Source organism: Oryzias latipes, chromosome 13 (genome assembly GCF_053564925.1).
Source record: "Oryzias latipes strain Hd-rR chromosome 13, Olatipes_Hd-rR_3.1".
Taxonomy (NCBI): domain Eukaryota; kingdom Metazoa; phylum Chordata; class Actinopteri; order Beloniformes; family Adrianichthyidae; genus Oryzias; species Oryzias latipes.
Genome location: NC_136249.1, coordinates 36,204,274 through 36,229,140, shown reverse-complemented (window position 1 = coordinate 36,229,140; position 24,867 = coordinate 36,204,274). Strand labels below are relative to the sequence as shown.

The 24,867-nt window shown below is 46.1% G+C and overlaps 2 protein-coding genes across 4 annotated transcripts in view; both read right to left on the bottom strand.

Annotated features, from left to right (window-relative positions):
- Nucleotides 1-114: 114 nt before the first annotated feature.
- On the bottom strand, nt 115-2,290 carry sst1.2 (somatostatin 1, tandem duplicate 2). Its single transcript, XM_004084458.4, has 4 exons — nt 2,167-2,290; nt 1,910-2,088; nt 314-508; nt 115-240 (listed from the first exon to the last, which is right to left on the bottom strand). Exons 2-3 carry the CDS (start codon nt 2,084-2,086, stop codon nt 326-328), a joined length of 360 nt encoding a protein of 119 aa, XP_004084506.1. The 5' UTR covers nt 2,087-2,088; nt 2,167-2,290; the 3' UTR covers nt 115-240; nt 314-325.
- Nucleotides 2,291-6,678: 4,388 nt separating this feature from the next.
- Nucleotides 6,679-24,867, bottom strand: part of col4a3 (collagen, type IV, alpha 3) — a 50,346-nt gene continuing 32,157 nt past the window's right edge. For 2 of the 3 annotated variants that reach the window (XM_020699858.2, XM_011492691.3), the window contains 12 exons: nt 19,607-19,654; nt 19,340-19,525; nt 19,045-19,175; nt 18,890-18,962; nt 11,872-11,943; nt 11,673-11,798; nt 11,503-11,601; nt 10,628-10,834; nt 8,751-8,925; nt 8,553-8,667; nt 7,693-7,865; nt 6,679-7,349 (listed from right to left, as the gene is read on the bottom strand). In XM_020699858.2, coding sequence (XP_020555517.1) covers nt 7,268-7,349; nt 7,693-7,865; nt 8,553-8,667; nt 8,751-8,925; nt 10,628-10,834; nt 11,503-11,601; nt 11,673-11,798; nt 11,872-11,943; nt 18,890-18,962; nt 19,045-19,175; nt 19,340-19,525; nt 19,607-19,654 — 1,487 coding nt within the window. In that variant the 3' untranslated portion in view covers nt 6,679-7,267. The remainder of the gene's footprint in view (nt 7,350-7,692; nt 7,866-8,552; nt 8,668-8,750; nt 8,926-10,627; nt 10,835-11,502; nt 11,602-11,672; nt 11,799-11,871; nt 11,944-18,889; nt 18,963-19,044; nt 19,176-19,339; nt 19,526-19,606; nt 19,655-24,867) is intronic. The other variant, XM_078929809.1, reaches the window with a different exon arrangement.

The window sequence follows — 24,867 nt, the reverse complement described above, 5'->3', positions numbered from 1 at the left end:
CTCCAGAGATGTGAAGGCAGGGCTGATGATGATGATGTCAGGATGATGATGATGATGATGTCAGGTCTCCACATGGTTTTCTTGGTTTAAATAGTACAAAGGAAAAGTGGAATCTCTGATTGAATTCTCTCTTTATTGGATAATTACAATAATTTTTCAGGTCATCTGCTGATTGGTCCTCTCTGTCATCAGTCAGGAGATCAGGACGGGTCTGTTGGACTCAGGGAGGCGGGGCTTCAGCTGGAAAGCAAAAGCGCAGGTGAGACAAAGCCGGGAGTTTGTGCAGCAGCGGAGCAGCAGGAAGTGCGGCTACCTGGGCGGGGCATCAGCAGGAAGTAAAGCCTTTCCAGTAGAAGTTCTTGCAGCCATCTTTGCGGTTGCGGGGGGGCACGTTGGCGTCCACCGAGCGTTCCAGGTTGTTGCGCCCCACCTCCGCCTCCCGCTCCGCTTCAGCCTCGGGGTCCGGCATGCGAGCCAACATGTTTTCAATGGCCCGTTTACTCCAGTCCTGTGGAGCAGAAGGAACCGTCTCAGAAGAGTTTTGGACCGTCTGGGCTCAAAGGTCTGAGCCAACGATTGCCATGGAGATGGAGGAATCTCAGCTGAGGCTTCCAGAACCAATCATGGTTTGGACCCAAAGGCTCTGTAAGGCGAGCGGATGAAGAGGGGAACAGTAAACTGAAAGAGAACTGAACCAGAAGAACCGGATGGTTCCGAGGAGCCAGGAACCACATCACCACAACAAGAAGAACCCAACAGAACCAATGAGGTGCTTTGATGCAGGAGTGAGATGAACCTCAGCAGGTCTGGGATCATCTTCCAGATTCTAATGGAGAAACTGATAAAAAAAGGAATTCTGCAGGAATGTTGGCACTAAAGTCAAAGAAGACGTCTCTCTGGTTCACAAATGAAACCTTCATCACATTCATGTGGATGTTTGGAGGAATTTCAGACTTTTTGGGTTGAAACGGAGTAACGTTCATTCCTGCCCTAAAACTAGAGAAGGAGTTCCCTCCAGAAGGAGGTGCTGGAGTCCCTCCAGGCTCCCCCCTGGGATGAACTTCCTGAGTGAATCCATGGTAAAAAGCAGACTGCAGCCTTTAAGGCCTGTTCACACCGGGACGAATTTCGCCGGCGATTTTCGCCGACGTTTAACGCCTAGTGACTAAACAAAGGGCACCAACGAGAGTGTGCACACCGACGCGAAAAAACGCCAGGCGTTAAAGCGTCAAAAAAAAAAAAAACGCCTCGGGTTCGTTTTTTTTTTTTCGACGCGTCGAAATCTACTCGACCAATGAGAATGGCGCTTTTGCTCACGTGTCTGGAGCTTCTGAAGTTACAGTAAAACACAACTTGGGGGCGCTCAAACACAAAACTGCTTTGCTGAGCACACATACCAGCGAAGAAGATAGACGCCAAGTAGCGTCTACACACAGCCGCGAAGCAATAATGACTGACATTCTAAAACTTCCCCGAACCAAGCAGCAGTTGGAGCTACGGGTGCTTGAAATATTCATGTTTTCTTTGTTTGATTCTGACAAGCGTGTAAATACTTGCTCTCTTCTTCTGAGTGAAAAGCGAATTTCAGAAGCGTAAAGTTGCGCAGCGCCACCTTGTGTACAGGAGTATTTCTGTTTACATTAAGCGCCATCTAATGTCAGGGAATGAAATTGCATGTTCACTCCACTCATCGTCAGCGAAAATCGCCTGGGTGTGAACACAAAAAACGTGGCGAAAAACGCTGGCGAATAACGCCTGGCGAATATTCGTCCCGGTGTGTACGGGCCTTTAGAGGCCAAACAGTGGATCTTTGTTCCCCTGAAACCCCGATGAAGCCACAGACGACGGAGGAACACCTTCAAACCAGAGGCCCAGTCTGACGGGAAGGGGGGCGTCCACCCACGCTTACCTGTGACAGCAACCCGGCGCTGCGAGCTCGCTGCAGCAGCCGGTGGTGACGCAGCTCCAGGTCCAGGTCGTGGTTCTGGAACTGGTCTTGGTCTCTGTCAGACTGAGAGGAGACTCCCAAGCTGCTGAGGGCCAGCGCGGCGAGGACCACGAAGGCGGGACCGCGAGCGTGCTGCATGCCTGCAGGGAAAGCAGAGAGGAGGAGGAGGATGGAGAAGATCCAGGACCAAAGGTCAGAGGAGAAGAGACGACGCCTACTGGATCTGGGTCAGGTGTCTTCTGCCTGTCCTGGGTCTGGCTCTGGTTCTGTGCTGCCGGTCCGGCGTGTGCTGCTCTTATGAGGCCGCTTTCCCCTCCCCCTGGGGTCACGTGACTCTGGTTGATTGGCAGCTGCGCGGTGATGAAGGAACTCCGGTTAAACAGAAGTCCATTAGTCCTCATTGACGTTAAATGGAGTCGGAACAATAAAACAATAAAGTTATCAGCAGCAGGAGCGCCGCCGCCGCCGCCGCTCATCTGCACAAACACAACAGCAGAATGTGGGCTGGGGGGGTTAAGGGAATGTTCAGAGGATTAACAGACTTCATTAGCGCTCACTGATATCTCAATTAAACAGAGAGGCAGCCGCGGGCCCCCCCCCACGCTCAGAACAAACAGAACCGCTGTAGCACTTCATCCAGAATGACTCTACAATGTTCTGCTGGGGGGGGGGGGGGGGGGGGGGGCAGCTTCATCTGAGTCCCACGCTGCAGATAGAGCTGCAGCTCCTGGAGCTCATGCACGACCAGCGCACGTGCACGGACCACAGAAGGGGGTCCTGTTTCGGATGGGGGGGGGGGGGGTCTTAGTGGGGGGAGTTTAGCCTGAAGACTTCTAATAGAAAAGAATAGAAACCAGAGAACCAAATGACAGAACCCGACGAGTCTGAGACGACCTGCAGGGTCTGTGGGCCCTGAGAGGTCAGGAGGGGGAGGGGGAGGCATGACCCCGACCTTAACGGATGCTTTGATGACCCACTCCACTGGAAACATGTTTTCTCATGATGGAGGACATAAATGGAACAATTTAAGATTGTTGTGAATCCGGAGCAGATGACAAAATGCTGTTTGAAAAAGCTGACGAAGCAGCGGAAATGGGCGGAGTCAAAGTCTCCCTGCTCCGCCCCTTCCTGATCATCTACTGTCAGACAAACAGATCCATGAACGTCTTTGTTTTCCAGATCTGAGCTGGAATCCGGATCAGAACCGGACGGATGGATGGATCTGATGTTGCTGCCATTTTTGTTGCACCGCTAATGTTCGGTTGGTGCTGTAAGCTAGCGGGAGGGTCTGTAGACAAAGGAATGATGGGAAATCACCAGAGGCTTACTTCCACGCCAACAGTCCCGCCCACGACTGAGGGGTGAATTTCTACTGAACTCCTGCTGCTCTGCAGAAACTGTGTCCCAGAAAACGACACCGGCTTTCTGTTTGGGCTGAAAACGGCATCATTGTCCTGAAAAGACGGCGGAGAACTTTGAAAGCAGGTGAACTACAGATGACGGTGATAATCAGGGGTGACAGCGGGTCACTGAGATATGAAACCCAGACCAACCAAGAAGAGGTGGAACCATGAATCCATTTCTATTCCTACCATCCAATCAGATCAAACTGTCTGAGGCAGAATCAAATTCAATCGACCTAAACCATTGAAAATCATTGTAAGAATGAAATGTATCCATTTTATTGATCTTAGAAAATACCATCTGGATTGAGGTACAGTAGGTTTATTTACTATAATGTAAAATCAACCAATCACAGCATCAACACACGTGTGATGTCATGAACACGGATCAGTCCATCATTCCAGTCCAATGTGTGGACAGACTTTGACTAAAGTCATGTGACCATCCAGTGTCTAGAATGTTCTAAGAATGTTCCCTTTGGATTCTTTGGATGTGGAAAAACAACAGTGGTGAACTTTAGGAAACTAACATTTGAATGGATTTGACATTCATTCTAGTTTACTGGTTGGTTTGGACACAGATTTCGTAACCCTTGTGCTATCCTAGGGTCTTTAACGTTGGGAGTGGGGTCATCTAGACCCACTAGACAGTGCTCTGAACCTTTTTTCTTCAATGATTTGTGATCCTCACTGGTGTCCATGGATTACATGAAATCTTTCCACCTTTATCCACCTTTGTCATGGTAGGGAGAACACCTCAATGGAAGGGGGGGGGGGTCATAGGATAGCACAAGGGGGCTTCTATTGGCTGCCTCTCCTCAGGAGATCACATGACCACATGAGATGTTCTTGAGGGCGTCGCACGAGACATTTTTCTGACACGGAGAAAAGCGGCATCGCACCGATCTGCAACTCTTTAGGTTAGTAAAGTCCACAGGGATATTATGGGATGTAATGTGAGCGGCTGAAACACGGCCTCTGGAGCAGAGGTGTTTTGTCATGGCGTGGATGTGCTAGAACGTGAACACGTGGCCAAACAAAGCTCTGATTGGTAGAACCTTGAAGAGAATCCAAGCATTTGATTTGTTTCATAGAATCATCAGCATCTAGCTGAAGTTTAGACTGCAGCTTCCTGTTCATAAGCTGACCCCGTTTGGGTCTGAGGGTTCTGACCAGGAGAAGGATTTTCAGAGTACCTTCAGCTGTGTATTGTTTTTTAATCTTCTTCTCCTCGACACACTGCTGAGGTGAAGACACGTCTGACGGTGTCAGAGACTTTCCCGGGAGAAACCAGATGATCTTCTGGACGCTAAATCCTCTCTGACAGTTCCAGTCAGTGGCGGTTTGTGAGTCGTCTGCTCAATAATCTCACAGAAATGACTTCCCATCATTGTTCTCCTGAGTTTCTTCACTTTCATCATCTTCTTTAGCTTCTAATAAACAACACATTAACAGCCTGTGGTTGCCATAGCAACAGATTACCAGCAAATAGCCGTCGCTAAGGACCCTCTGGCATGAAGACGCACACGCGCGCCGGGGCATGATGGGAAGGCGCTGACATCATGCGTGCTCGCTGTGGTGCGAACAGTTTCCCTCTGAGTCACAGAGTTTGGTCTCCAACATTCAGGTTTACTGAGAAACAATTTGCTCTCATTTGCACAGAAGAGTTCCCGTCACGATCCCCGAGGGGACCGCCGGGGCGCCATGGCGGCCATGACACTGCCTCCAAATTAGGCCAATCCGAGAGCAGGAACAGAGGCAGAAGGCTGGACTGGAGGTTTCTGCAGGAGGACAAAGATCCAGATCTCACAGAGCAAACGTCCAGCGTGAAGAAGCTCCAACAGCATCTGGTCTGGTCCACGCCAAAGAGCCTAAAGCGCCATCATTTCTGTCCAGACGGGTTCTGGTCTCAGTCCGGTGAAGTCACAGCATCTTAGCTAGTGGTTAATAAAACCGAGAAGTTCTTGATCCAAAGGTCACGATGAGGTCAAAGTGGCTTCAAGTCGGAGTAAAACAGTAAAGGAAAAAACCAAAGCAGGATCAACGTCCCACAAAAGGTTCTAAACACAAATGTATCCAGACATCCAGAACTGTTCCTGCTGTAACCATGGACCCTTTCAAAAATCCTGGAAAAGGTTTGTCATGATTCCATTCAAAAAAACTTTCACAGAGTAGATTCAGCTTCTACTGGTTGATTGGTTTCAAGTATGTATTTGTTTTTCGTTACATACATTTGGGTTCATTTGGGCGGGAGAAGATTCATCTTCTAAACCCGTTTTTGTCCCTTTTGGGGTCACAGGGATGCTGGAGCCTATCCCAGCCACACGTGGGCGAAGGCAGGGGACATCCTGGACGGGTCGCCAGTATATCACAGGGCCAAATTCACCCCCCCCCCCCCCCCCATGCAATGCCATGAGCTGATTGCATCAACGCCACGACCATCAAGGGAGTGATTAAGACAAAGGGAGTCCCCACCAAGAATTGAAGAAGGACAGATGGATTAGAAAAGACTTTAGTTTGGTCGGATGGGATCAGAATCTCTGTCTTTATTTTTATGCAAAAACTGAGACGTAAACAGAGTTTTCTCCACAAGAATCTCAGAAATCCTGTTTTCATGGGTTTGAATTCTTTCAATGCTTCAATTTCTTTCAATTCATCAGTAGAACCTGAATCTCTACTTTATGAAAGTTTCTCTTTTGGAATATTATGAATTATGAAAACACTTCCATGATATTCTACGTTTTTGAAGAGGGTCTGTAGAAATCTGTCTCTTCTGTCTCGGTGTGTGTGCGTTCATTCGTGCATGCATGTGTGTGTTAGTGCGTTACTGCATGTGTGTTTCTGTGTGTGTGTGTCTCTTTGTTCTAAACCACCATCTTCTCTCCAGCAGTCTGAGCTCCACCATCGTCTCTCTTGTAGAAGCTCAAGCGCCCCCTAGTGTTTCCAAACAGCCGCGCACTCTCAGCCTGAAGGTCCATTCTCCTATTATCTAGAGCTTCAGGAGGTTCTGTTGCTTCCAATCATCTGAAGACAAATCCCACAACAACCGAAGCAAACAGACCCGCTTTAACGACAGGACAAACCACAGGAAACATGCCAGACATTCTCCTCTGACTTTGGGTCAAACGGGTCGGTCAGCACATCCACGCCCACAGTTCAGGACAGAGGCTTTCAGGAAACGTCACCTGGTGAGGGGTGGGGACTCAGTCTGAAGCAAACAGGAAACAGAGTCCTTATAAGGTAATGAGGAGGATCTGAAGGCACCAGGACAAGAAAGCCGTCCTCTGTTCAGAACCACAAAGCAGAAAAAAGATTCTTCAGATTCTGTTTCACTCAAATCTTTTTTATTGATTTACCTGCAAAGGTTTTTAAAACTTTCTCTGCAGAATCTGTTTGGCTTTCATGCATATTTTAGTAAATTCTCAGAGAATTCTTTGGTTTCTTTGTAGAAGTCTGTCCTGAAAGTTCCCTCGTTCTCTGTAAAACAGTGTGTGGGTTCTATGAGGCGGCAGTAGCGTCAACACAGGATAATAAATATGAAAGAAACAAACATCAAAGACATATTTCAACATCTGTGACTCACAGTTCAGATTCTTGTTAATAATAATTCCTAAAAAGTCTTTTATTATAATTTTTGTTTAGATATTTGTGGTCCTTCGTCACTACACGTTGAAGAATTGATCAGCTTTGTCTTGTCTTTGTCTCGTTCCAAACATTCAAACTGAACACAGTGATGTCATCAGCAAACAGGAGAACAGTGAACCGTTCCCTTTGGTACCCGTGTCTCCCAAAGTCCAGTGTGGATCTAAGCTTCTGCTGTCAGACCTGTGGTCAGTCCGTCTGTGACCCCTGATGTCTTCAAACCCAGGAGGGGGGCTCATGCGTTTCCTGGTTCCTGAGGGGGGGGGTCGGCCTTCTATGGTTCCTTCAAGCAGACCCGGCAGCGGCTGATCATCTCCTGGGTCTGGCCTCCTGAGTCGTTCCAGGGGCTGGGTTTGCTGCAGACATTTAAGGAGTGAGGACCCCGTGTTCATCTGCTGGCTGTACAACACTGCCACCTTCAGGTCATTCAGAAAACTGAAGATAGCTAAACTCTGAACTATCACCTTCTAACTTTTCTCCAAAAGGTTTTTCTGTTCTCAGGTCTTTAAAGTCCCAGACAAACATGTTTTTCTGCAGAGAACATGAAGACCATGACTCCACCCCCACATGATGTTACCATGGTGACCATAAGAGCACGGTGTCAGTGGGGCATTAAAGGTACAGCTTCTCAGATCTGTCTTTAGTTGTTCTGAGACAGCTTCCTGTCAGTGGAGCCAGGGAACAGAAAGGTGTGCTTACCTGAACATGCTGTTAGGCTTGAGTGCAGCCAGCCAGTAGCTGTAGCTGTCACTGTAGTAGCTGCAGGTTCCTCTGTCGTGACACTCGATGAAGGGAACCCTCCTGAAACTCTCCAGACAGGATCCGGGGGAAACAAGAGGCTGTCCTGAGCCCTCCGCCCCTACACCGGTCTCCTGCAGAGCAAAGGAATTTAAATTCATCACAGACCACCACAGATCTCTACAGACTACCACAGAACATTATAGACCACAACAGACCCTTACAGACCAACACAGATCTGGGATTTGAAACAGGGGACCTCCAGGGTTGGATCATTGTCAGAAATTCCTTTTTGTTTCTAGTTTTAGTTTAGACCGTTTTTACTGACCGCTGCTGGATCACTTAGTGTTTCTCTGTGAATAGATCATTTTCTGAATGTTTTCTGTCATCTTGTTTTGCCTCTAACCAGAGTGTCTCATCTGGAAGATCCTCCCGAACTTCAGATTCTGTTTATATGATGATGTTGATACTCAAGAAAAGGCGTCTTTAAGCCTCTAACCCTGGAGATGTCGCCTATTTAACAGTCTTTGTGGAATTACATTAATTGCGTAAACGGCTGAAAAGTTACAGTGGGGAAAAGAACGTCAACCCTAGAGCCAAAGCTCCGGTGGTAAGGGGTTCAAAAACCGTTCGCTGTAGATCAGACTTCATCGGCTGGAATTGATGGTTGTTTTTGTGTCAGTAGTGAAGTTTGTGGGGTGAAGTCAAACAAACACAGGACTGTCACCCATCAGTTACGTCACTGCCTCACGTAGCTTCAGTGAGAAGACTTTTACAGAGCATCAGGTCTTCATTGTGAACAGTTGTCTTCATCAGCTCACCATCACAAAGGAGTACCCGGACCACAGCGGCCTCCACCTTCTGGGGCATTCTGGGAAGTCCCTGGTCTGACTGTGGACGGCGATCACGTTGGCTTGGGCCTCACAAACGGCACACCTGCATCACAAAGGTGTCACATGACTGGTGTCAGTCTGGGTCCAGACCAGATGGGTCTGGGTCTCTGTGGACGCGGCGTTTACCGGCTGATGTAGCGCCTCAGGGTGTCCTCAGACAAGATGCTTTTGCTCTGCAGTTGGCTGTCGGCGGACAGCCAGTAAGAGTAGTCATTGCGTGATGCGTAACGACAGGTCCTGTCGGTGGTGCAGATCAGGAAAGGCATGGTGCTGAACTGCTTCAGGCAGCTGCCCAATGTTCCTGCAGGGACACAAGGACACAGGAGTGAAGGGTCAGCAGACGCTCTGAACTGGATCCTCTTAGATCTGATTCGCTTCATTCTCCCATCCAGATCTGGAGACTCTTCTTTTCAGCAGAGATCTTTGCTCTGAACCCGAGGCCCCTGTAGGCCTCCACCGAGGCCCCTGTAGGCCTCCTCCGAGGCCCCTGTAGGCCTCCACCGGGGCCCCTGTAGGCCTCCACAAAGGCCCCTGTAGGCCTCCTCCGAGGCCCCTGTAGGCCTCCACCGAGGCCCCTGTAGGCCTTCTCCGAGGCCCCTGTAGGCCTCCACCGAGGCCCCTGTAGGCCTCCTCCGAGGCCCCTGTAGGCCTCCTCAAAGGCCCCTGTAGGCCTCCTCAAAGGCCCCTGTAGGCCTCCACCGAGGCCCCTGTAGGCCTCCACCGAGGCCCCTGTAGGCCTCCACCGGTGGCTCTTTGGCTCTTAGTGGTTCTCGCTGAGTTTGATCAGTAAGAAAGTGAATGGTTCTTCTAGTGTAAAAGGTCTAGAAGTAAGAATTCCTGAGATTATTGGACCCATTTCTGTCCTTTGAAGAACTGCTGATGTCCCGCACTAAACTGACCCAAAACAAACAATATGTTTCCAACATTATTTGATGCTTTTTAGTTTGTTGTTCAGTGTCATGTGGTTCTGCCAAGGTGTTCTGGACCACCTCCTACCCGGTCATGTGACAATTCTAAAGGACAGTTCAGCAGAAGTTTAGCTGGATCAGATCCTCCTGGAGTCGTCTCATCTCCTTTAGAAACACGTCGATTCCATCAAAGTAGAAGATTAAAAGCAGTCATCTGACTTGGTTTAGTTTTCATTATGGACGGCGGTTCTCTGTCTGAATTAGAGTGGTCACAGAGGCCTTCCTTCAGAACCAGATCGACCCAAAACTCTCCCACTGGGAAGGATCCAGATCAGGAGTAAGGCTTGTTGACAAGCACTGCTTCTTGCTTTTTCTGATTGGCTGGACACATCTGATCCAGGTAATCAGCCGCAAGTAAGGCAAGGAAACCGGCCCTTGAGGCCTGGAGTTCCCCCCACCCCTGATCCAAATGTTCCTAACCGGAACCAGAAGCTGTGAGCCCTTAATGCGGGGTTCACAGCACGTCAACAAGGAGGCTCCACAGCCAAGTCCTGGACAAAGGTGTCATCTACCTCACCCCTCTTGACAAGACCTTCACAGGCCTCAGTCGCGACCCGGGACCTGCAGGGGAATCTGGGTTTTGGAGTTTTCAGAGAATTTGGTTTTAACGTATAACAAATGGAGCTGTAGCCCCCCCGTTCGGCTTTCAGGTGTGAAGAACAAACGTCCACTGACGGCTTTTGTCCCTCATGTGTTATCTCGCTCGATGGGGTTGCTACGTTCAGGAGAACACGTCTTTGAGGCTGAAAGAACTCTGCAGTTCTAAATATTAGTGATGGAACCCGAGACAAAACATTTGACCTTTAAAAGCCGAACTAGCGTCAAACAGAACAACTTTGACCCAAAGAACCTCTTCAGTGTTTGAGGAGGAACATCTTCCTGATCTGGACGTCACATGAACAGAACCGACCCCTCAGCTGCTAATGTCCCTCCAACATCTCCTCGTACTGAGAAACCAGAGACTTTTGGGGTTGTAGGTTTGATTCCTCCTTTCAGAGGTCATTGTTGAACTTCAGCATGAAGGTGTGGTGTTACCCAGGTCTTGTCCATGAGCTCGATTGTTGCCGTTGACAAAGAGCAGCGAGTATCCGTCGTAGATTTTGGTGGAGCCCTGAGGGCACTGTGGAACGGACACCGTCTGGCTGTGTCTGGTGAAGAGGAAGGCGCTCTTTAAATCACAGTTTCCATTTGGTGCACCAGGAGGGCCTTTCCTTCCAGGTAAACCTCTTTCCCCTTTAACACCTGAAAACCAAGACAGGGCTTTAAATACTTGATGGTTTCAGGTAAAGACGTCCCAATTTGTTCACATGATCGGAGATCAGGCCCGAACGTAGTTTCAGACTCAATCTGGATAGGATGCCATATCCCAATCAGGAATTAGATATTTATTTGAGATATTTTTTTTTAATCAGAACTAAATAAATCAGATAAATACTGTAGAAAAGGTCTGGGTATCATAAACGTAACATAACATTTTATCTGACAGCGGTTTGAGAGGGAGGTGCTCCAAAACCGTTTGGTAAAGTTAGCTGGAAAGTCACAGATTCAGACTCCTGGGATCCATAACTCTTTTAATAAACGTTTTAAACTGACAAGAGCTCTCCTGCTGCTGACAGTAGGGCGGGTGCCAAGGGAGTGTCTACAAAGTGCAAGCAGCGAAAGAAAGGGAAAAAAAGAAATCTATAATATATTTTAAAAAACTACCATCGATGAGAACTCGTCATCAGCAAATTCAGGCTACAACAAAGACTTTAAAAGAAAGTCTTCATTATTTGTAAAAGAATTCAAGATTGATCACATTTGATGAAAAATGTCTGAAGATCTCCAGACTACAAACTTCCTCACACAACTACTAATTACCAGTTATTAGTTAACTGTTTTGAAAGGAACAAAGGAGGAAAGACCCGTACCTTTCTGGCCCGGTTGTCCACGGGCTCCTTCATCCCCTTTGGGTCCAGTACTTCCCCACCTCCCTTTCTGACCTTCTTGACCTTTCCTCCCGTATCTCCCTGACACAGAAACCCAGTTTGAAGAGCTGCATGTTTCCACCATGTTGTTACTCTCCCGCAGCACAACAAACCTGGGAGTCCTGGCAATCCTGGGGCCCCTGGGGGGCCTCTCAACCCTTTTTCTCCTGGGAATCCAGGAAGACCCTGGTCACCAGGCAGCGGTGAGACAGGGCTAAGAACATCTCTCCCTCTTTCTCCTGCACAGAACCGTGTTCAGCAGACCGTTACCTTCAGTCTACAGGTGTTTGCATGCAGGTGATTGGGCTTTACCTGGCATGCCTGTGTCTCCAGGGGATCCTCGTGAGCCTTTGATGCCCGATGGCCCAGGTGTTCCCTTCAAACCTGGAAGACAGGAAGAAGAAAATGTTGGACTGCCCATCAAAAATCCTAGAAAGAGTTGTAGTTAAGCAGCTTTACTGCCACCTACAGGACAACAGCCACTTTGAAGACTTTCAGTCGGGGTTTAGACCTCACCACAGCACGGAAACTGCAGTAGTTAGAGTCTCTAATGACTTTTTAATGGCCTCAGAAAAGGGACTACTTTCTATTCTGGTCCTATTAGACCTCAGTCCAGCCTTTGACACTATCGACCACAGTATTTTACTCCATAGACTAGAGCAGGACATAGGGATCAGAGGATCTGCTCTCCAGTGGTTTAAATCCTATCTGTCCGATAGGTATCAGTTCGTTAATGTAAATGGACATTTCTCTGTGTACTCGAGTCAACTATGGAGTCCCACAGGGCTCAGTCTTGGGACCGATCCTGTTTACGCTTTATATGCTACCCCTAGGAGACATAATCAGGAAACACAGCATTAATTTTCATTGTTATGCCGACGATACGCAGTTGTATTTATCCATGAAACCTGACCAGAATGACGATATAGAGAAACTGAACGCCTGCATCAGTGACATCAAGACCTGGATGACAATTAATGACCTCTTGAACCTAGAAAAAACTGAGGTCATTATAGATAGATAGATAGATAGATAGATAGATAGATAGATAGATAGATAGATAGATAGATAGATAGATAGATAGATAGATAGATAGATAGATAGATAGATAGATAGATAGATAGATAGATAGATAGATAGATAGATAGATAGATAGATAGATAGATAGATAGATAGATAGATAGATAGATAGATAGATAGATAGATAGATAGATAGATAGATAGATAGATAGATAGATAGATAGATAGATAGATAGATAGATAGATAGATAGATAGATAGATAGATAGATAGATAGATAGATAGATAGATAGATAGATAGATAGATAGATAGATAGATAGATAGATAGATAGATAGATAGATAGAAACTTTATTAATCTCCCAAAGGAGAAATTCAGGTGTCCGGTAGCAAAACACACAACCACACACAACAAACAACAGTAAAAAGACAGTTCACAAAATAATATCAGTTCACATCAGGCAGGTTCATTAAACAGCCTGATAGCTGTAGGGACAAATGAGTTCTTAAAGCGCTCTGTCCTGCAGCGCAGTGAAAGGAGCCTATTACTCCGTGAGCCCTTCTGACCAGACATCGTGTTGTGCAAGGGATGTCTGGGATTGTCCAGTATGCTCTGAGTCAAAGCCCTCATCCTCTTCTGTAGCACAGATCCCAGAGAGTCCATCCTCCTCCCGATCACAGATGCACATCTCTTAATCAGTTTGTCCAATCGAGTGCAATCCCTTGTGGTCACACTGCCACCCCAGCATACAACCCCATAGAAGACAGCACTCGCCACAACCGACTGATTAAAGAGGAGCAACATGTCAGTATCAAAGGACCTCAGCTTTCTCAGGAAGAACAGCCTACTCTGCCCTTTCTTATACAGAGCATGAGCCTGCTCCGACCAGTCCAGTTTGTGGTCAAGGTCCACACCCAAGTACTTGTAGGAGTCAACCACTTCGATTCCCCCTCCATCGATGATCACTGGCTGGTGGGAGGACTTCCTACTAAAGTCAATAATCATCTCCTTGGTCTTTGATGTGTTCAGCACAAGACCATTGTACCTGCTCCAGGAGGTGAATCTGGTGATGAGCTCCCTGTACTCACTCTCATCCTCTCCCTTTACACACGCCACAATAGCAGTGTCGTCCAAATACTTCTGGACATGACAAGCTGCAGATGCATAATTAAAGTCAGCAGTGTAGAGTGTGAAGAGAAAAGGCGATAGTACAGTTCCCTGTGGTGCTCCGGTGTTGCTCATCAATGTCCCAGATACACAGTCTCCTAGTCGGACAAACTGTGACCTAAGAGTCAGATAGTTGTGGATCCAGCGAACAAAAACTGGATCAACTCCCATCCTCTCGAGATTCCTCTTCAGCAGCTGAGGCTGGACTGTATCAAAGGCACTTGTGAAATCGAAAAACATCACCCTCACATATCTGCCAGTCAATTCCAGAAAGGAGAGCACCCTATGGACCATATAAAGGACTGCATCCTCCACTCCCATACTGTCCTGAAGGGGACTGAAGGGGGTCAAGCGCCCCCTCCATCAGGGGTTTGAGCCTCCGGAGTAGTAGCCTCTCAAAAGTCTTCATTATGACAGATTTTAGGGCAACTGGTCTGTAGTCCTTCATCCCTGCAGGCCTTGTCACCTTGGGCACACTTCCTCTACTCTTATAGGTGGTACAGCATCAGGGCTGGAGCTGGAGCAGGCACTGCTGGGTGGAGGAGAAGAGCAGGTCACAGCCGCAGAGGTGTAGGAGCTGCCACTTGGTGGAGTAGAGGAACCAGTCACAGCAGCAGAAGTCAAGGATCGGTCACTGGGTGGAAAAGGGGAGCCGGTCACAGCAGCAGAGGTGGAAGAGTCACTGATGGTTGGGCATGGGTGAGCGTGTTATACTAGGTCCTATAAACCTCAGAAATGCTCTGTCTGCTCAGATAGTCTCCCTGGATGGCATAAGCATAGCCCCCAATTCCACAGTTAGAAACCTTGGGGTCTTATCTGACCAGGATTTATCATTTAAGGCTCACATATCTCAGGCGTGTAGAACTGCCTTTTTCACCTGCGGAATATTGCTAAGATCAGAAATCTACTTTCTAAGAGTGATGCTGAAAAACTCATCCATGCATTTGTTACGTCTAGACTGGATTACTGTAACTCCTTGTTAGCAGCGTGTCCTAAGAGTTCCTTAAGAAGTCTCCAGCTTGTTCAGAACGCAACAGCTAGATTGTTAGCTGGAACTAGCAGAAGAGATCACATCACTCCTGTGTTAGTTTCACTTCACTGGATCCCAGTTGATTCTAGAATCAAGTTCAAGATCCTCCTGTTAACCTATAAGGCCTTACATGGAATGGCCCCGTCCTATATTAAGGACCTCATAGTCCCTTACCATCCAATCAGAACACTTCACTCACTAAATGCAGGACTGCTTGTGGTTCCTCGAATTAGTAAAAGTACGGTTGGAGGTAGAGCGTTTAGTCACCAAGCCCCTGTTTTATGGAATAAACTCCCAGCTCATGTAAGAGAGGCCGACTCAGTTTCTACATTCAAAGTTAGACTGAAAACATTCCTCTGTGGACAGGATTATTGTCAGACTAGTTAGTATTCAGAGATTATTTAACTTACTATTATCATGTTTGAGTTCAACTTAACAATAACAATTAGTGGTCAGTAGGCTGCTAGAAGCTGGAGAAAGTCTGGAGCACTGAGGTTCTGTCCTCTATTCTCGTCTACTCTCCTCTATTCTTGATCTTTATTCATCATTTAGTTCTCCATGCCTCCGTTTGGTTCAGTGGGATTCATGTACCGTCCCTCTTTCCCCTCCTGGGGAGTGATTCCAGAATCCAGTTGGCTTGTCTGTGCTCCTGTCCCTGACTGTGGACCTCCTCTCTGCTCCTACAGTTGGCTGTGGACCCCCCCCCCCTGGTTCGTCTGGCGCCCCCAGCCGTCCCCCCACCCATCTGGATGAAGCTCATCTGCTGGACTATTCAAACATGTAGTTGTAGAGTTATATAAATTAATTATTTTCTAAGAGTTCTGGTCCATCGCCTGTCCGTCCTGGGGTAGTACCCCTCTTTCATGTGGGCACCCCTGAGGTTTCTTCGTTTTTTCCTGGAATCCGTTTTTTTAGGATTTTTTCCTCACAGTGGAGGAAGGTCTAAGGCTGTGCTTCTCAATTAGTGGGGCACACGATGCCATGCCAGTGGGGGGGGGGGGGCAACTAATTGCAGTTTTAGGCACAGGCAAAACGGGCAATTGCCCAGGGCGCAAATTTAACGGGGGGCGGTGGCGACAGTGGCTCAGTGCTTGGAAATAAAATCTGCTCCACTATTGGTTTCCTATGATGTTACATCACAGTTTGTAACAGCCGGAAATTGTGAACTGCCGTCCTGCAGCTGCTGTCTGTGAAGGAAAAGGGGAGGGGCCTCAGGCTGCAGGTGGAACGGAGCACAGCCTCGATTGCGCAACACCTAGATCATGGCATGCCTTTAGATCAGTGTTTTTCAACCGGTGTGCCAAGGGAGATGAGCCATTTTTACTGACCTAAAAACATTTCCATCCCCAGGATATCAACTCTGTGTTCATCCAAACAGGTCCTGATAAAACAATGAGTAGTTAGGAATATGAAAGATCAGAAAATACTTTTTTCTTTCTGTTTATTTGATTCTATTAAAGACATTTTGATAAGAATGATGGTACCACGATTTAGCCGCAGCTTCAGCTGTTTTCTGAAAAGTCCCGCCCCTTTAACTGTCTCCACCAATCATTCTTGGAGGCTTAATCACATGTCATCAGTCTGACCAATCAGAAGTGGTTAAAGTCTTCACTTCCTTGTTCTGATTCTGCTCATAAAGTCTCTCAGTTCCAGCAGAAATACCAGCTAAAGCTCGTCTTTAGCGGTGTAGCTTTCCACAGAGTCCGGTGTCAGACCGTGGAACAAGAGAACAAAACCATGAAGCTCAGAGTAAAGAGTCTGTCTGCCATCACTACATCTCCCATGATGCATTGGGTTAAAGTGACAGCGTCTCAGCGTACAATGAGTAAATGGTAAATGGCGTATACTTATATAGCGCTTTACAGTCACACACATTCACACTCTGCCAAACGCTGGTGCCAACCTCCTACCAGAGGCAAAGTCTTCTCTGTTAAACCACAACAAACACACATCAACCAGTTTTTCATTCTTGATGAAATCAGAGGTCAGAGGTCAACAGTTTAGTTCTCCTTCCAGGTTTGTTTCTTAACAGCCAAACATCCCAGAGTTTGGTCCAAGTCATCTTTCTGACTGAAACACTTTTCTAAGAACGTCTGGATCATTTTAGATGTTAAACTGAAGAAGAAGTAAGAACATTTAATGAACAGGATTAAGGTTAAACAGACACAATTAAACTAAATTGAAACAATTTAATCATCTAAGAGAAATAAAATATTTTAGTTAAACTTTTCAAAGACTTAATCTTTGATTAAGACAAAAGAAAAACGAATAAAACTTCAACATGTTTGTTCACTTTTAGTGCAGCTACAGAAAACATAAATATAATGTTGGTCTTTTTGTGTAAAATGAATCAAACATATTGTGACCATATTGATCAAAAATTAAAATTGTCTTTGCACTGACATTGAAAAAATTCTTAAAAAATAAATCACTATTTAGAAAGGATATATTTGGTTTTTGTTAACATGTTAATAAACTGGAGGGAAAAACAACTACCAGGGTAAAATGTCAAATAATTTAGTTGAAAATTATTACTGAAAAGTAACTTAACTTTTATTACATCTTATAGAAAAAACAGCTGCAACTTCCAGCTTTTTCTACAACAATTATCACAAAAATGCATTTGAGATCATGGAGGGACTGTTCATCAATACAGACCATAGAGTTTCTCCTTTTTTAATTTTTGGATGCTGGTGTGCATTTTTGTCGAGGAGAAAGTGTGGCTTGGCTCAGAAAAGGTTGAAAAACACTGATATAGATTACTCATGCAAATGATGTCATTCTGTATTAACTACTGCAGACATTTTGATGACGTGTCTTTATTTTCCATAAGTGATCGACCCTGGGAGTATTTCAGGCAGGGAGCTCAGCAGTGCGTTTAGCTGGTTACTCCTCTCTGCAGGCGCTTCAGTCTGATCAACTCACCTGTTCAGCGTCCTACTTAAGTTCCGGGTGTGCGGTCCAATCCCTCTTTTTCCATTTCTGGGAGCTCTGCGCTCATCACCCCACCCTCCTCCCCGGCTTCCACCTGTGAGCTTCGTTAGGGGTTGTTTATTACCCAAAGTTTTCTATGGAGATCTCTGTTTTATGGATCTGAACGGAGCCTTGTGCCAAACTAAAAGAAATATGGAATAAATCTTCTTTACTGCACGAGTTTTCTGACTGAAATGTGTTCTTTGTCTGCCTGTGGCTTAGTTGGTGTCAGTATTTGACATAAAGACAGCAGGTAATGCAGGACAACAGCTGCACTTTATGACATCATTAATAAACAATCCATCATTTAGATAAAAAATCAGCACAATGTTTTTATCTATTTCTTCAGCCTAAAAACATTAAATATGATGGTGCTGCTGTGTTCATGTTTCAGATCAATGTACATTTAATATTATTTATTGATTGAATTATTTTTCTCAGCATCAAATGGTTCAGTTGGTCAAAATGTTTCTAGTTTAATGCACAGGAAATGCATGCGAAACATTTTTTTTTCTAGGGGGGCCTTGCAGAAAATAATTGAGAAGCACTGGTCTAAGGGCAGGGATGCCCAGTTTAGGTTAGTCTGTTTAGTTAGTTTTGCCAATACCTACTGAATTCTATGAATTCCTGTTCTTTATGATTTCATGTTTCTTATACAATTACCGCTATGAAGCCCATCATCGACTATTTGAAATATAAACTGAACTGAATTCAAACTGGTTTGGTGTTTTGTGGACTGGGGGGTTTGACCACGTCTGTGTCCCGCAGGTCCTGGTTCTATGGTGGTCTGCTGTTGGAGCGTTAGATCTCTATACCTAGGGCTTGGCCAGCGGTGCTGGTGGAAAGTCAAACTTGTTTGAACGCTAAGATTCACCCTTCATCTTTCATGGTCATAATTCTTCGGCGCAGAAGACAAGTGAAGGAGTTGTTTGGCTATAGGAGTTCATCTCTGCTGTTTTCTGCATATGTGGTCTTTACAGCTGTGACCCCTGACCTCCAGCTTATTCTCTGGAGCAATTTGATGCAAAGAGCAAAATGGGAGGTGGTTTAGTCAGCACCCTCAAGTCTGAGGCCATGTCTTAGGTAAGTGGTTAAAATACAAAGGAGTTTATAAGTCTTCCTTTCTCAACGAAAGTCCTACCAGGAGGTCCTTTTTGGCCAACTGCTCCTCTTGAACCTTTCTCTCCAGGAGGCCCCTGGCATCCTTGTCCACCCTATCAAAAACAAAAGTTGGTCCTTTACTTTACTCTACATTTATAAACTAAATGCTGCTATTTAGAGCATGACATGACAAACCTGAAGACCCTCTGGACCATTCTCCCCAGCAGGACCAGGGCGCCCCGAAAGACCCATTTGCCCCATAGATCCTTTATCTCCTTTGAAACCGAGACCTGGGCGACCAGGAGGACCTGGTGAGCCAGGTGGGCCTATAGATGAATGGATCAGTCATAATATTAATGTTTTACCCCTTTTAGTTCAAAGATTTGCTTTAACGGATTAAGGAAGTAAGGAATATGTTCTACAGTGTCACGTTCTACAGACAAGCCTCCATCAAATAGAATCAATCATATCTAAGAATGTGGAGCTTCACCTCTGGGTCCTTGTGGTCCATAAAATCCCTGATCTCCTTTTAGTCCAGGAATGCACAATCCCTGTGGTCCTGGACACCCTGGAGAACCAGTTTTCCCAGGAAACCCGGGAAAACCCGGGTCTCCAGCAGGACCACTTGGTCCTGGAGGACCACAAGAACCAGGAGGACCCCTGTCCCCTTCCGGTCCTTAAGAACAACAGCAATGGAAAAGGAGGAGATGATTGATCACTTTCATGAACAAACACAGGGTGTGATCAAGAGACTCACCAGGACCACCCGTCATTCCTTCTGGTCCACACGGTCCAAAGCCAGGTTCTGCAGAGGAACAGGTGTTAATTAAAGCTACAAGTAGCATTTAGCGGGCCCGAGCACGTGCCACCGCCTGGCACGAGCGACCGCCCCGTGAGCAACGCCCTGCTCGAGCCATTCTCATTGTTTTTTCTTGTCCATTCTGGAGCTCCAAGCTAATGTTAATATGACAGCAGCCTGTGTGTGTGTGTGTGTGGGGGGGGGGGGGTAGACTGCAATCTGTTGCCTTAAAGGACAAAGACTTATGCATATAGCATGAAAAAAATTCTTAAATCTAAGCCTCGTTTAGACCTGCTCATTTTCTCATCAAGTAGAAGAAGGTTTTATCAGATTAAGAAACAAGCAATGATAATTCCTATCACTGTCCCTAAGGATGAGAACAATAGAACTCATTCAATTTCCACTACAATGTCTAGATGAGTGTCAGCTATGTCTGATAACTTGGCGAATTAGCTGGACCGGGATCTTGCAAAGTGCAGGTGGTTAACGTCCAGTGTGACTATTGGTGGAGATATCTGCTGAATATGGTGAATATGAATATGGTGAATCTGAACTTGTATTCTTGACTGACATTACTGGAAAACTAAACCACTTGATCTGCGAGCTGCAAGACATTGGCAAAACTATATTTTTTTATTGACCAGCCTGCCTGAGCCAGTGTTTTTCTTGTGGGGATCTTTTCTGCCAGGGCTTGCCAGCTTGGTCAGTGGATGTTGCTGCAGTTGTCTCCCTTGCTGGGACAGCTGGAGTTAAACACAGCAGCCTCACGGCTGTGAAGTGGACCCCGTTGCTGTCCCAGTCTGGATGGGCACTGTGGTGATGTTCCAATGTTCAGGCTGGCTCCTGGTATGAAGTGATTCCCAATTACCATTTCCTAACCGCAGAGCCAAGGATGTGTTTACATGTTTAGGTCAAAAATGTGATGAACAGCTTCATGTTGTCTATTGATGTAAGTTTAAACCTAAACATGCCACCCTGTTACTAATCCAGTTGATGTGGTTCTCCACCTGTGTCTAGGTGATAGAAAAGCATTTTTTTATATTTAGAGCTCCAAGCAAACAAACAGTTGTCTATATAAAAGAGCTTTTACAATTGTGCACTTTTAGCAGGTCTCTGAATACATGTGACCAATGTATAATGGATTTTCACAGACTTTGTTTAAAACTGAAGGTGACAGAGACTTTGGAGAAGTGGCTACATTATTCTGGACTTCTTTGTTTCATCCACAGAAGAGTAAAATATGTGATTGATTTTGAAAAGCTGCTGAAAAATGTATCTTTTTAAAATTGCAATTTCTAATTTGGGTTTTACATTTTGTGTTCCATTTTTTGTGATTTTATTAGAAAGATTTGTTATTTATTTGGTGTTTAAAGGTGGTACATATTGTATATACACAATCGTCTTAGAGACATTTGCTATATCTTGTGTTTGTTGTCATTGTAGTTTAATTTTATTGGATGTATTGAAAGGAAATGAAAAGAAGTTGCAGCATTGATTAAAAAAAGCATAAAAGAGACATTTACTGTCTGATGTTACATCTGTAGGAGTGTACTGAGGCTGGGTTTTGTTTTGGAGCACATTCATATGTTTTGTTTGTAAAAAAAAAAAAAAGATAAAATATAAAGTTAATTGTATTTTGGATGAATAAAAAAGCAATGATTAGTGCTAAGGATGTATAAAAGACAAACAAAACAAAGGAAATTGCTGTATTTTAGTGTTGAACTAGGCTTTCTAACTGTTCTACTTTCTGTCTGCCACTCCTGGCTAATTTACATGTGAGCACACAGCCCGGGGGTTGGGGGGGGGGCTAACTCCACTACTGCAGCAGGGGAGACTGATGAAAAGCTTGAGGATGTAAGATTGAATAAATAAAATCCTAGAGTTGACCAGTTCATTTTATAAATGTAAATATTTTTTATTTTGGTGCTGATAAACTAAACAGAAGTTATGATAAAAATATTTGCTTGAGTCAAAATGTCCAAAAATTTGCTTTTAGCACAATAGGGTGATTAAGGTGGTTAAATGTTTCTCCTACGTATAGTGCTGCTTTTCAAACGTGGAGCTTTGTAGGACGCATCTAATTCTGAAATCTCAGCTTCCTGAGACAAACGGCTGATTTCCTATAAAGCTTGATTATATGACTGCAACGGAATCGACCACTTCCTGTTTAGCAGTGCCTTACGCAGGCACCGTCAGATGTAGAGCCATGAAACTTGAGATGATGAGAGAAGAGCCTTCTGAGTATCTCCAGTTTTAATTTCATGCACATCGGAAAAGGCACATAGAAAATACAGGGCAGAATGTGCCCCATGCTATAACTAGGTGGCGCTATAGAGCTCGTCCAAAGTTGTCATATCCATGGGTTCAGAATGGAAGCTTCATCATATCCATTGAAATTCAGTGAGATTGGACAAGGAATGTGCACATGAGAGCAACATTTGTGTGCATGGCGAGACGCCCAACTTTGCCGCTCTGTCAAGACCACACCCCTGCGTTGAAAGATATGTTTTTTATCAGAGTAAACTTCAATGGTTTTTCAACAGGTGGACGTCATTTTGAGGTGTGTCGGCTCATCCTACTTGGAGCAGTGATGCTCCAAGTAAAACATGTAATTTCCTGTTGCCAACAGGTGGCGCTACACCTGTTTCGGATTTTTCGACTGCAGATGTGTTCAAAGTCAGACTACAATCATGCACAACAAATTTGGATCAGATTAGATTATTTATGGCTGAGTAATGGCCATTTTTCTTTTCATGGCGTGATTTCGAAACGACCTCAAATTTTGACGCGCCGCCACGGTCACAAACAACCGTAAAAACTTAAAAGCTTCGCAATTTAATATTGGACATGTGTTTAGTTTACAAAACCAAAGTTTAGAGTCATTGTTCAAAAATCTCTAGGAGGAGTTCGTTCTAGAACGAGGCCTGCAAATGACCAAAATACAGCAAAAATTACATATTGACATCAATATAGCAGACTTCCTGTGCAACTGACAGCTTGGTACCAAGAGACTTTTTTGTAGGTCTCCATCTGATGAACATGTCCTGTAAAAATCAAGCTTGTATGTTAAAGAACATGGCGGGGCTCTCAAAAACAAACATGGTAGGTGGCGCTATTGAGCCGTTTTTGTTCACCCATGCAAGTGCTGTATATCTAAGTTGGAGATATTTATGAGGCATCTCATTCTGAAATCTCAGCCTCGTGATACAAACGGCTGATTTTTTATGAATTTTTAATTATCTGACTGCAACGCAATCAACCACTTCCTGTTTGGTGGTGGCTTGCGCAGGCACCGTCAGGTGTACACCCATGAAACTTTAGACGATGAGAAAACACCCTTATGAATATCTCCTGCTGTAATTTTATGAATGTCAGACAAAGCACAGAGAAAAGATAGGTCAGAATGTGACATAAAATATATTTGTCAATATCTAGGTGGCGCTATGGAGTTCGTCCAAGATTGTCATATCCATTGGTTCAGAATGGAAGCCTCATCACCTCTATTGAATTTCAGTGAGATTGGACAAGGAATGTGCACGTGAGAGCAACATTTGTGTGCATGGCGAGACGCCCAACTTTGCCGCTCTGTCACGACCACACCCCTGCATTGAAAGTTATGGCTTTTTATCAGAGTAAACTTCAATGGCTTTTCAACAGGTGGACATCATTTTGAGGTGTGTCGGCTCATCCTACTCGGAGCAGTGATGCTCCAAGTAAAACATGTCATTTCCTTTTGCCAGCAGGTGGCGCTACACCTGTTCTGGATTTTTCCACTTCTGATGTGGTCAAAGTCAGACTACAATAATGCATATCAACTTTGGATCATATTGGATTTTGCATGGCTGAGTAATGGCCATTTTTCTTTTCATGGCGTGTTTTCAAAATGACCTCCATTTTCTTTTTTTTTTTTTTTTTTTTTTATCTTCTTTTACTTTTTACCTTGTCCTGTCCAACAGCTGGGCAAACAGATGAGAGCTGAGGGCCTCTTGTGTTGGACATATTTTACTTTAACAAGAGGGGTTATTAATCTTCAGACAAACCAAAGGTATGTCTGAATAAACCCCTTTTGTAATTGAGGCCAAACTTTATTAATTTCAAACATGTTTGAAGATCTTTGGTGTTGGACCGGACGGAAAAGGAAAGAGGGGAAGAAGAGAGAGGGACGTTAGAAAGAGGGGGGGAAGGAGGGTGATAGTAGGAGGGGAAGGGGGATAAGACCATGAAGCAGCATAGAGCAACAAGTTTACTGGTTGTTAATCACCATGGTAAGGCTCAAATGCAGTACAAAAAGGGCGGAGCCTGTCCACACACACACCCAAGTGTCAAACACACCTGCTAGTTGCAAAAATGTCCATCTGTCGACATGTACACAAAACAGATAGTGCTCACACGCATACTTATGCCTTAAAACCAACTAGTGTGAAACATTTCAGTCATTCAGTCACGCAAACCGCCAGTGCAAAGGTGAGCCAACACCCGTGCTCAGGTGAGTGTTCATGTTCTTCTAATATGGATGGTGGAATGTGTAAAGAAGGAAGGAGAGCGCCCAGCCATCCCCACCCCAAGACCCCCACCGCAGCAGCAGCGGCAGCCGGAATCCCCCCCACGCCACACGGAAACCGGCAGGGAACAACCGCCGCCCGGGCGACCAAGCCCGCCACCCAGGCCAGGGCCAGCAGGACCGCCGCAAGGCCCCCCAGAGCCAGAGAGCAGTGAGGCACAGAGGGAAAGAGAGGGCCGCCCCAGCCCAACCAGGAGAACAGCCCCCCCGCCGCGCCGGGAGAGCCCAACGCAGGGCCCCACCGGAGAGGGACGCCCACAGCCCCAGATGAGCACCCCACCACCACCCAGGAGTTCCGGGCATCCCCCCGCCCCAACCCCAGGTACGAGCCAGGACCCCCCAAGGGAGACCCGCCCCGCACTCCAGGCAGCCATCCGCCCGGCCCACGGTTGGTCCAGGGAGGAGCAAGGCAGGGGCCCGCCGCCCCCGCCCAGAAGGGGGGAACCCCGGGGAAAAGAGAGGGCCCACAAGGGGTGTTGTAAATATGGCCCGACCAGGCTCGGCCACAGTTGGAAGTTAGGCGGGGCCCAGCGCTCAGGAGCAAGGACCAGAACCCACCCCCCAGGGACACCAACACCCCCGGCTCAGATGTAATGTGAACCCCCCCACCGCGCGGAGAGAGCACCGCCGGGCCCAGGAAGCCGGCACCCCGGGGACA